This window comes from Suricata suricatta, chromosome 4 (assembly GCF_006229205.1).
Source record: "Suricata suricatta isolate VVHF042 chromosome 4, meerkat_22Aug2017_6uvM2_HiC, whole genome shotgun sequence".
Taxonomy (NCBI): Eukaryota; Metazoa; Chordata; class Mammalia; order Carnivora; family Herpestidae; genus Suricata; species Suricata suricatta.
The window spans coordinates 65,224,217-65,236,361 of record NC_043703.1 but is presented as its reverse complement, the minus strand read 5'-3'; the positions used below and the strand labels follow the sequence as shown (position 1 = coordinate 65,236,361).

The 12,145-nt window shown below is 33.9% G+C and overlaps 1 protein-coding gene across 1 annotated transcript in view; it reads left to right on the top strand.

Moving 5' to 3' along the window:
• Positions 1 to 12,145, top strand: part of NBEA (neurobeachin) — a 655,079-nt gene that overhangs the window by 94,089 nt on the left and 548,845 nt on the right. The window contains exons 7-8 of the mRNA XM_029938475.1: positions 2,979 to 3,098; positions 5,837 to 5,983. Of these exons, the coding sequence (XP_029794335.1) occupies positions 2,979 to 3,098; positions 5,837 to 5,983 (267 nt within the window). The remainder of the gene's footprint in view (positions 1 to 2,978; positions 3,099 to 5,836; positions 5,984 to 12,145) is intronic.

Below are 12,145 nucleotides of genomic sequence, written 5' to 3'. Positions count from 1 at the left end.
TTCTAGAGAGATATTCTTGGCTATTTATTGGACTCTATCTTTGTGTAAGAGTAACCAATCATTTGAAAGTCCAGAATTTAAAATAACAAGGGACAGAGGGATAGGAGTTCTGTTTCCACATACTTAAGGCCAGTCATCGCTTGCAGGTTCAGGGGTCTTTTTTGGAGACACGACAGGGAGATTGTTCAGCTTCTTTAAGAGCACACTCTACTTTTTATCCAAAGGAATATTTATCCACAGGAACAACCATATCAGAGACAATGAGCCCACATATGGCAGATGGAATGTCATTTCCTTTTCTTTTTGTTTGTTTTCTTATTTGCTTATGATTCCATGTGTGTTTTGCCACATATTGAAGAAAGTACTATTTAGGATGCTGTTTTCAAATATATATTTAAAAATTTTTACCTGAGTCTAATAAAAATATTTGCTTTATGTTTAAGTGACACTAATAACTGTTTCTATTAAAGAGTATTAGCGTGGGGCAACTGGGTGGCTCATTCAGTTAAGCAACTGACTCTTGATCAGCTCAGGTCATGATCTTGCAGTTTGTGAGTTCAAGCCCCACTTAGGGCTCCTCGCCGACCCTACAGAGCCTGCTTGGGATTTGCTCTCTCTCCCTCTCTTTCTGCCTCTCCCCCATGCTCTCTGTCTCTCTGTCTCAAAATATATAAACTTAAAAAATAATTTATAAAAAAAAGAATATCAGTGTATCAGTCATTCATTAATATATGCTTGGAGAATAGCTTAAAAAGCAATGATTCTAAATAAACTCATACATTAGAATGGAGGTTTGTTTTTTTTTGCTACAAATTCCAGTTATTTTCATATAAATTCAGTTTTTCTCTTCAAGAAATTCTGATTTATTAGATTTGGGATGAGACCCAAGAGAGTTTGCCAAACGTGCCAAACTATTTTGAATTTCAGTGGGAACTTGTCATAAGTACAGATTCTTGAAATTACAATTACCATGTTGGGAATATGTTTTTAACAAATGCCCTAGGTGATTTTTTTCATCAACAGTGATTTGAAGAGCATAAATAAGGAAAATTAGGGTGAAATTAAGAACTGTATAAAATTGTCATTAACCAATGAAAAGCAGTTTAACCCATTGGTTCCCTCTCTTTCTCTCTCTCTCTTTCTCTGTCTTCACACTATTTTCTTATGAGAAGTGCATTCCCATTTGTCAGAGCTCTATTTATGTTGATTCAAAGGAGTATTCGTAGGAGCAGGGCTGGGGTGGTAGAGGTTTTTAAAACCATAGATGCTCATAAGCCTTGAAAACCAGAAATACTTTATTTTACTGTTTCATTATTCAAGATAAATGCATTCTCTCTCTCTTTTTCTTTCTTATTTTTCCAGGAGGTGCACTAGCAAAATTGTAATCCTTTGATAAGGTGTTTAACTGGTCTTTCTAAAAGAAATCTGAATATCAAAACTTGCGTTCTTAGCTGTACCACTTACCAGATCTTTTACCTTATGAAAATTCAGTACATTGTTAGCCCACAGTAAATTATTAGTATATTATTAAGTGCTTAATATGTGTTAGCTACTATTGATATTTGTATAAATATCATGTTATATTTTTCTATGAATTCTTATTACAGTTTTATTTTTTTCTTGTTTCTGTTTGGTATCCTTTTCTAGATCTGTTTTTGAGTCTTAACTAAATGTGGACCTCAGTAGATGTACATGATATCATTATGCATACACAGTTTCCAATTTTCCTCCCATTACTTTTAAAATATAAACCAAGAATATAAAAAATATCATGTGAAACATTGGACTCTTTTGACTTGAAAAGGCACTTGTCTCTTCTGTATCTGTTAATGTACCACGGAAAGAGAGCATTAAAGTTAATTTTCCTAGAACTGCTATGACCTTCACTGAGATTAGTTTGTTCATTCAACTGTGCATTCATTTATTCATCCATCAGCTTTATCAAATATCAGTGTTATGACCAAAAGCAAATTCTTTGATTGTAGCTCCACATCTTATTATCTGGCTAATTAACTGGCTAACTGTATTAATTATCTTAAGTTAATTTTACCACTGCCAGTTTAAGTGAGAAATTGGAAACCATCCTTAGACTTCCCTTTTCTGTACCAGCATTTTCAATGAGTTTTGTTAATTAGTCCTTATCCCCCTTCTTTTAAATTACCAATGTCTTTGTCTTAATTTAGACTTTTATAGTTTTCTTACCTCAACCTTGCAGTAGTTTTCAGGTTTATCTTTAACCAGATTTGCCTAACTATCCCTCTTACTCTCTACTACCAGTTATTTTCCTAGACAATGAAGATGATCATTCCATTTTCGTGCTCAAAATTCCTTAGTGATATGACATTATGGAAAAAACAAAGGCAGATTACTAAAAGCGTGCTATAAGTCTCTTTATAAACTGATCTGTCTCTCTCAAAAGAAATAAAACATTAAAAATTTTTTAAAAATAAATGTTGAAATGTTGTTCCTTTGATTTACCTTTCCTGACCATGCAACCCAAAATAGAAATCAAGGTTAATCTTTCTCAGTTTATGCTATTTTTTTTCCTTCACAGTAATCATTATTTGTCATTTTATATTTACTTACTTGTCGATGTCTCTTTCACTACACCACAAATTTCAGGAGAGCTGATCCTGTGGTTTCTCTGGTCAGACTTGAGTATTCGCAGTGCATGGTACAATATAAGTGTTATTAAATGGATAAACCAAATATAGTTATATTTCCATAATATTTGGATCTTGGTATAGTAGAAGGAGTGTCATTTCACAGTTCAAGGCATTCTAGGTCTGTCTCCATAACACATTTATTCTTTTATCAGTCACTTCTTTCATCTGCAAAATGAGAAATCTGAGGGGAACTTGAAATAGTGATGCATAATTGTTAGTATTCTTTCAACCATTTCTTAAGGTGTGTTGTGAATGTTATGATTGCTTTGTACTAAACATTACATATCAAGATCTTTATTTTTTTTATTTAAGTGGTACATGATCAGCATTGTCCACATTTATAATCGATGGAGGAACAGTGAAATTCGATGTTATGTTAATGGACAGCTGGTATCCTATGGTGATATGGCTTGGCATGTAAACACAAATGATGTAAGTTTTGTTCTCTTAATCTGTGCTTTCATGTATTTGAGTGTGTGATCTATCACTATTCATGACATGAATTTTATAATAGTTTGATAGAAACTTAGTTGTACTTTGGAAGTTGTATTCTGTTAGATAAATTTTAGATCTCAAATTTAGTATAATGAAGTTGCTAAAATAGATGATTAGAGATAGAAAAAAGTAAAATTGCTCAAATAAATTATTAAGTATTAGGTCAAAAACATTCATGCAATATTGTATTCTTTCCAGATTTCAAGCATTAAACACACTGTATTACACTTTATTTGGATGTGAAAAGAAGACTGTAAACACAGTGAATCAGTATAACATGTTGTCACTATTATTTACTACAAAATAGTGAAAGATGCTGTGAAGATGTATTAAGTGGGAATAGCAATAGAAAGTATAGGTGTAGGGAAGGGGGAAGCCAAATGGTACAGAGATGATCTTAGTGAGAAGAGTTTAGGGAGCAAGTACTGTGGATATTGGGGAGAAATATCCTATTCACTGAAAGCAGCGAGTGCAGCGCTTATAAGGCAGAATGGAAAGTTAATTGAACAAATAAGCAGCCAGTTTGTCTAGAACAGAGAGAGTAATGTACAGAAAAATGTTAAGAGCTAAAGTTAATCAGCCAGTAGAGGGTGAAATCATGCAGAGCATCATACACAAACATAATACCTGGGCTTTCCCACATTAACCAGCATAAAAATCTTTGGAAGGTTTTGAGCAGACAAGTGGCATGATTCTGGCTCATATTTTAAAAATGTCAGTCAGGCCACAATATTGAGAATATTTTAAAGGCAGAAAATGGCAGAAGCATGGAGATCAATTAAATGACCTATTGTGGTAAGAACAAAAGATAATAATACTAGGTTTGACTGGCATGTTAGCAGCCAGGGAGGTGATACAATTGTATCTTGGAGAGAACGTATCTAGAGTTAAACCCTCAGGAGCTCTGTTTTGGACTTTCCCTTGTCATTATCCTGGCCTGTTAGAACCAAGTAAAAGATGTGTTCAAATGCCAGTAGTTTTACCTTCAAACCCAAAAATACACAATCATTCCAGCATACCTGGCTTTATAAAAACTTGCCTTTCTTTAACAAAATTCACTTCTCATTGTTGTCTACATCTCTTCAGACTTTAATTTCCTCAAGGGCAGAGATCTCTTGTTCTCTCTTATATTCTTTTAAATAGTACTGTGTCTATAGTCCATGTTTTCCCAAGGTCAGAGGTTAGAAGAATACTCCCTGCAGACCAAATCTGAAACTTGATCTGTTGTCACATGACCTGAGAGCTAAGAATCTTGTTTCTTATTTTTTATTTTTAAAGGGTTTTTTTTAGACCCAAACAAACATATAAAAAAAAAATCAAGTAAGATTGTGTAATAGCCACATGTGTCTGGCAAAGTTTAAAATCTTTACTATCTGTTCATTTATAGGACAAGCTTGCTTTTTTGTCCTAGAAACTCATAATTGGGCCATAAATTTTTGAGAATGATTTTGTCAGATTAAATTCTACTTTATGTCCACCCTCCAAAGGGGAGACTTTATTATAGAGTGGAGGTAACCCCAATGACCTTGTTGGCTGTCACTAAATCTACAGTTATATTTAGAATGAAAAAAAAGAAAAGAAATGAAAAAAAGAAGGAAGGAAGACTTCAATTTTTGAAATATTTGCAATAGTACACCAAGAAATGAAGAACCCTGGGCCGCAACACTTACATACACATACATTGTGCAGTAAACTCTTAACTTCCTATAGTTTTAATTACAGATTGGGTTTTGATGAAGAGCTTCTGTCTTTATAATTCATTCAGAAATATTTTGTTATTCTATTGAGACACCAAAGGGATTCCATACATATATAATGTGCTTATCAGTACAAAGGTGTGGAATAATCTTTGAGAATGGGCAAAAGAAACTGGGGCCTAGTATTAGGTGAGATTTAGACAAGTAGAGTAGGGAAGGGTCTTAAATGTGACTTCTTAGGTCTTGAACTCTGCAGATAGAGAGCACTGTACCATGTGCTTTAGCCAGCAGACTTTGGTGATAATTACTTATTTGGTTCTGCATAATGCCTACTTAATGGGAGAAAGGGAACTGATTTTCATTCTGTCCTTGCTTTGTGTGGAGAAATAGAGGAATATATATCCCTGGTGGATGAATTAGGTAGTTTCTAAAATTAAGCCTTATGTGTTTATGGTTAAAATTTGGAATAGTCACTCTGACTCAGGTGAATCTTTCTCTATATATGGACCATTGTTAGAGCATGTGAGTTTTAAAATTAGTGTGTAACTATTTCAGGTGTAACATTTGCAAAGTTGTTAAGTGATTATTGAGTAGGTGGTTATTGTTTGTTTTACTTTTCCATAGATACAAAATATTTAACTGATTTACTTTTTTTGGAAGGCCATTAGCTGGCTTTTATCATGTAAATATTCCGTAAAGTCTTTTTAAAAATTTTTTGTAATAGTTTATTGTCAAATTGGTTTCCATATAACACCCAGTGCTTCTCCCCACAAGTGCTCCCCTCCATGACCATCACCCCCTTTCCGTCCTCCCCCTCCCCCTTCAGTCCATGTTCATTTTCCATAAAGTCTTAAGTGATGCTTTTTTCTGTTAATATTGTTATACTTAAAGGTATACATGACAGTGAAGGCAAGTATCCTTAAATATTTTACCATTACAAAATAATACATTGACTTTTTTGTGACTTTTTAAAAATAGAGCTATGACAAGTGCTTTCTCGGATCTTCAGAAACTGCTGATGCAAATAGGGTGTTCTGTGGTCAACTTGGTGCTGTGTATGTATTCAGCGAAGCACTCAACCCTGCGCAGATATTTGCAATTCATCAGTTAGGACCTGGATATAAGGTAGTAATACGATCTTATAAATTCTGTGGAAAGTTTTATGTGAATTCTGTGTGAAATGTGATACAATATGATATAGAGTGATAATCGCCCTTGAATGTGGTTTAAATGTCATCTTTGTTCTTTGGAATTCAGTTGTTAGTACAGGTTTCATTTTGTTTCAGAGGTGCTTTTTCCCTTTTGGGCTTTTTTCCTTTCATGAATGTTTGTTATGTTGAAGCCATGGCTTTTGTTGACATAACTCTGAAATGATTAATTTTATAAACCAGATTGTTTAATGTGATATTTGAAATCCCAAATTTTGAAATTATAATGAACAAATGAAATGACTAGTATCTTTAAAACAGAGATAACTTGGAAAGTAAAGATTTAGAAAGAAAATGGTATAAAATACTACGTGACTGAAATTACTCAGTTTTAGTTTTTAGTTCTGCTTGTACTTTAAAATAGGTGAGGAAGGTCCGTACAGTAGTGAGTATCTGAATTTTGCAAAATCAATTATTAAATATGAGTTATCACTTCATGTTTTTTAACTCTCAAAATGAACACTTACTTAGCTAGAATATCACATTGACATACATAAATTAGTTTTTAATATGCAATATGCCTGGCTAGGGAAGTAGATCAGAGTTTTATTTCAATAACATTAGGAACTGTGACATCCCAACTGTTTAGAGCTGAGAAAAAAATTGTAAGTCAAAGGATTTATAATTCTAAAGTACAGGTCTTGCCTGGAAGAACTGTTGTTTTAAACAGAGTGTTTAAGTAATCAGTGTGAAGATTGCATTATGAAAAAGGGGTACAAAAATATTTCTGCTCCCAGTGACTTGAAAATAATCATAATAATATTAAATGAGAGTAATGTGGTTATATTTATGTCAGGGTGATAATTATTGCTACCATCTTTTGCCCACATCAGTTTATTTGTTTTACTGTCTCTAGAAATGAATTTGTGCTTGTAGCAGCACTATTTCTTTCATTGGTCCTTTTGTTGGATTTTGGTCCTAATTCTGCCATGTGTTGGCTTTGCTTGGGAATGTTTCTGTACTTCAGATCTGGGGGTTAATATATATTCTATCTCCTTTTGTTTCTTTGCCTCGGTCTATGAAATATTTGATGTGGCTTTCGTCAAGCACTGCCAGGATAATATTAAGTGAATCAAATCAATGATATATAAATAAAGGTAGAAAAATTAAAAAACCGTGGGTATGCAAAATATAAATCCAATATGATTGCTATAATGAAATTTTAGAATTGATGGGAGCCTCCTGTTAGGAAAAAGAAAAAGGAATAAATATAAACAAGTTATATGATTCTTTCATTTGGAAAGGAGCAAACACTGTCTTTGCAAACTTTGCAAAAGTGAAAATGAGTAGTAATCCTGTGTCACCGTGTTCTATACACAAGTACTCATGTGATATAAGGATGTATTCCTAGCATCCTAACATGGACAGTAAGGAACCTATATCAAAGTCAGAACTTTTAAAAGAAAATACCTAAAAATTTGGGCATTACATGAAAAAGAATTATATTAAGTTTTGAAAGTTCCCAGTTAATGGGTATAGCCCACTGAGCACCTTGTTATTGAAGGAAGTATACTGTAAATCCGTGGGTGTGTATATATTTTCTCAATTTGTAAATATTGAAATTAGAATTACTATTAGGACAAGTGTCTGTAAAAATTTTGACAATGTGATTTTTCGGCTAAAATTCGGAGCGTGAAGAGAAAGGAAAGGATGCCAATGAAGATCAGATTGTGTTATGACAGGGAAAAAAGCTGAAGTGCTTCGCATAGTCTCAGTTTTCTTGGGTAAAGTAGGAGGCAAAGTCACTTCCTATGAGTGAATGGGTAAAGAGTTGCACTGGCGTTTTTAATGTGTTTAGGATGTAATAATTAGTTGACATTTGGTTTAAATCACAAAAGAAGCTTAAATTATTGTTATGTGATACTGTATTTATATTCATTGGTGTGCATTATATAGAACTTCCTGTAAGTATAATGGTTAGACAATATTGTGTACGATTCTGGGCTTAATGTAGATAGCATGTCAGCATCTGGGCCCAGAAATAAAATTAATTCTCCCCAAAATAAAGCCCTCAAACTATATGTACTGTGTAGCCTGTCCCATGTGATTTTGACTTCTTGATCATTAGAGTATTAGGTAATTTTCTTTCTGGGAAATGTCTGGTTTTGAGCAATATAGCTTGTCTATGAATATTTTTCACTTAAGTTATTTTAGGTACACTGTAAATAATGGAAGGTATTACTAATCAATTAAATAAATTTAATCATTAGGTTCAGGGGTGCCTTGATGGCTTAGTCATTTAAGTGTCTGACTGTTGATTTTGGCTCAGGTCATGCCATGATTTGTGAGTTTGAGTCTCTCGTTGGGCTCTGTGCTGACAGTGTGGCACCTGATTAGGATTCTTTCTCTCCTCTCTCTCTGTCCCTACCTCTCTCCCTCTCCAAAATAAATAAATGAACTTTAAAAATAAATAAATAGAGGAGACTGGGTGGCTCAATTATTTAAACGTCTGACTTCAGCTCAGGTTATGATCTGGTGGTTGGTGAGTTCAAGCTCCACATCTGGCTCTGTGCTGACAGCTCAGAGCCTGGAGCCTGCTTCAGATTCTGTGTCTCCCTCTCTTTTTGCCCCTCCGCTGCTCATGCTCTGTCTCTGTCTCTCCTTCAAAAATAATTAAACATTAAAAAATTTTTAAATAAATAAACCATTAGGTTTTGAATTTGTAAAACAGAATTTCTCACTAATTTTACTTGGGATAGAAAAATTTACTATGAGTTAAGTATTGTAGGGCTCCATTTAGTCAGGTTATTCAGTGTGTACAAGATTGTAAAGCCTAATACATATAGTGACTTTTTGATACAAGCTTACACAACAGTTTAACAAAGTTTTGATATTTTCTAGTTGTTATTTTGCGTTTCCTAATCGTCATTTTCGTATAACCTCTTGTGGCAAGCAATTCATCTCCCTTGCTAAATATTACAATATTAAGCTTTGTTTTTGTCCTCCATTCAAGAAAATAATCATTTTTATCAGTTTATTATATTATGATAAAGGCATAACTGATAAGAGAAAATGTATAATACAGTCTCCAAAATTAAAGATCACTTTGGAAGGTTTCTGATACCTGCTTCGATAGGCAAACTCCTAACAACGTGATATTCCCACAATAACCTATGTAAAATGTACATAATACAGAAAACAACTTATGTGAGAGTTCTAAAGAGCCAAGATTTAGCGAGGTATCAAGACATGAAGCATGTGTTCCAGCGTGGGCTGAGTTGTCTGTTTTTCACTCTGATAGAGAAACTTTTTTGGCCAGAAAGATTAAAGTGAAAAGCACTTGGCTAGTCAGCACTACATGGAGGTTAATGGGCAACTCAAGAAAAGAGATAGCCAGAAAAGGATCTGAATTCTGTATTTAAGAAAAATTCAGCCCAAGTCTCTAGCCCACTCCTGCAGCCATGATGATCATGACAAACTGATGATAGACTGTAAATAAGTCTTTAAGAATTGAACTGAGATCTGAGGCACCACACATGGGACATATGACAGTCTGTAATTGTATTGGTACAAGAAATGACCCCAGAAAACAAAAACATCAGGACTTTTCAGAACAATATAGCCTCCATAGAATAATTTTCACCATGTGAACATGAGCACATGCCAACTCTGAAATAACTGAGAATCATGGAATTATTACATGAGGACTTTTAGGGAGCTATTTTAACTAGTGAAATAAAACAAAATTGCTTGTAATGAACTGAAAGATGGGAATTATTAGCCACAAAAAAGTGGAAATTTTAGAATTGAAAAATATATCTGAAATTAAAAATCCACTGTATGGGTTTATTATTAGCAGAATGGATATGGTAAAGAAATAAATAAACTTGGATATAGATTGACAGAATCATTAGAAAAAACAGAAGAGATTAAGGGGAAAAGAACAAAACCATGGAAATGTCTGGGGTGGTTTTGAAATCTAACATGCAGAGAAAGGGCCAGAAAAAGTATTTGGATGAAAAATTAGAAAAAAAAAAACAAAACACAACTTCACAAATTTGATTAAAAACAAAATGGAATAAAATAAAAACAGTTGACGTTTATAGGTTAAATGAACTATGTAAAATCCAAGGAAAATACATTCAAAGGGAACCAGAGTAGGCATATTAGAGTAAAATAAAAGGAAAAAAAAGTTACTGAAAGCAAGCAGAGAAAAACTAGGCATGGCACACACTTTCCTTTAGCAATCTGGGAAACCATAGAGCTGAAGCAGAATCTGTCAACTCAGAATTCTTCATCTAGTGAAGATACTCTTTAAGTCTAACAGTGAAAATTAAGACAATTTGTACCAGATGTACTCTGTAGGCTGAAGAAAGAAATTTGGATCATTAAGAATAAAATAATGAAGAATATGAATGAATGATAAATGTATGGATAAAATAAAATATCTTTTCTCTTATTTTCTTTAAAACATTTACCACTGATTAAGGCAAAAAATATTACCCTGTTTTTGATTTATAATATACACACATTTAATATATATGACAGCTCTAATGGAAGGTTCTGGGAGGGGATATAATTGTAAACTTTTCATATTTTACGAAGTATCTCGGGATTCAAAAATATTGACTGAAACTCAGTAGCCAAAATGAAATTTACGAATTCAAAATCATTTACATTTTCTTGACATGTAAGTATCTAGTATTTAATGAAAGGTAACATATATTCAACCTATACTTAGTAGAAAGGAAAAGTGAAATAAATTAATGCAAGCTAATGGAGACAGTGTGAATGAGATATGAGTAAGAAGCACTCATTGATTAATCCATTCATTCTTTTTAAAAATATTTATTATTACATAATGTTTATTGGCACTATTATTCTAGGTGTTCTAGGTGCTAGGGATAAAACAGTGAACAAAACGGACAAAAATCCCTGCCTTTATTGAAGGGAAGGAGGATATACATTATCATGGGAGGAGACTGACAAAAACCAAAAAAATATGTAGTGTGCTCGATGGTGGCAAGTGCTACGGGAAAAATAAAGTATGTAAAAAGAGAGAAAATGCTGGACTACAGTTTCAATACAGTAATAGAGAGGATTTCACTGAAGACTTCAAGGAGGTGAGGTTGATGCCAGCCAGGTGGATATTTGGGGAAGAGCTTTCAGGCCACATGAGAAAGCATGGGTAAAGGCCACTTAGCAGGATCTTACTTGATAGATTAAAGAACCCTGTGATTGTGTTTCACTGTGACTCAGAGAGAGTTTAGATGAGGCTGATAACAATGGGAAGTAATGGAACTTGGTTGGGTTTTTGTTAAAGCATACCTAAAATAATACTCTAGGAGGCCAGCTTTTGCATGTATTTTGAAGGTAAAGCCAGTAGGATTTTCTGTCCCTGTGAATGTGGACTAAAGGTGCAAAGGGAGATTCAAAGGTGACCCAATGTATATTAGCCTGAACAACTGAAGTGATGGACTTCTTAATTTACTGAGCTAGGGAAGATTTAAAAAGACTAAATTTTGGGAAATAAAATCAAGAATTTGGTTTTAGGTATGGAAAATTTGAGATGCCAGTTAGACATCTAATGGGGAAATGATGTATGTCTGAATTTTGGGGGAGAAGTCTAGGTTAGAGATAAACTTTAGCATTGGTAGATTATATACAGGATCTAAAACTGTGGGATTGGACTTAGGTATCATTGAAGTGAGTTCAGAGATAAAAGGTGAATGAGGAATGAGTCCTTGGAAAAGCCGATGTTTGTAGGTTGTGGAGATGAGGACCCAGCAAGGTAAACTTATGAGGAGAGCAAGGGAAGAAGGAAAAAGCAGGAGAGTATGGTGTCCTGGACATTTTTAAAGGAAGAGGTGACACTCTTGAGGTCTATCCACTTTGCTACAAATGGCCAGATTTCATTCTTCTCATTGCCATGTAGTACTCCATTGTATATATATATACCACATCTTCTTGATCCACTCATCAGGTGATGGACATTTAGGCTCTTTACATGATTTGGCTATTGTTGAAAGTGTTGCTAGGAACATTGGGGTACATGTGCTCCTATGCATCAGCACTCCTGTATTCCTTGGGTAAATCCCTAGCAGTGCTATTGCTGGGTCATAGGGGAGTTCTATGGATA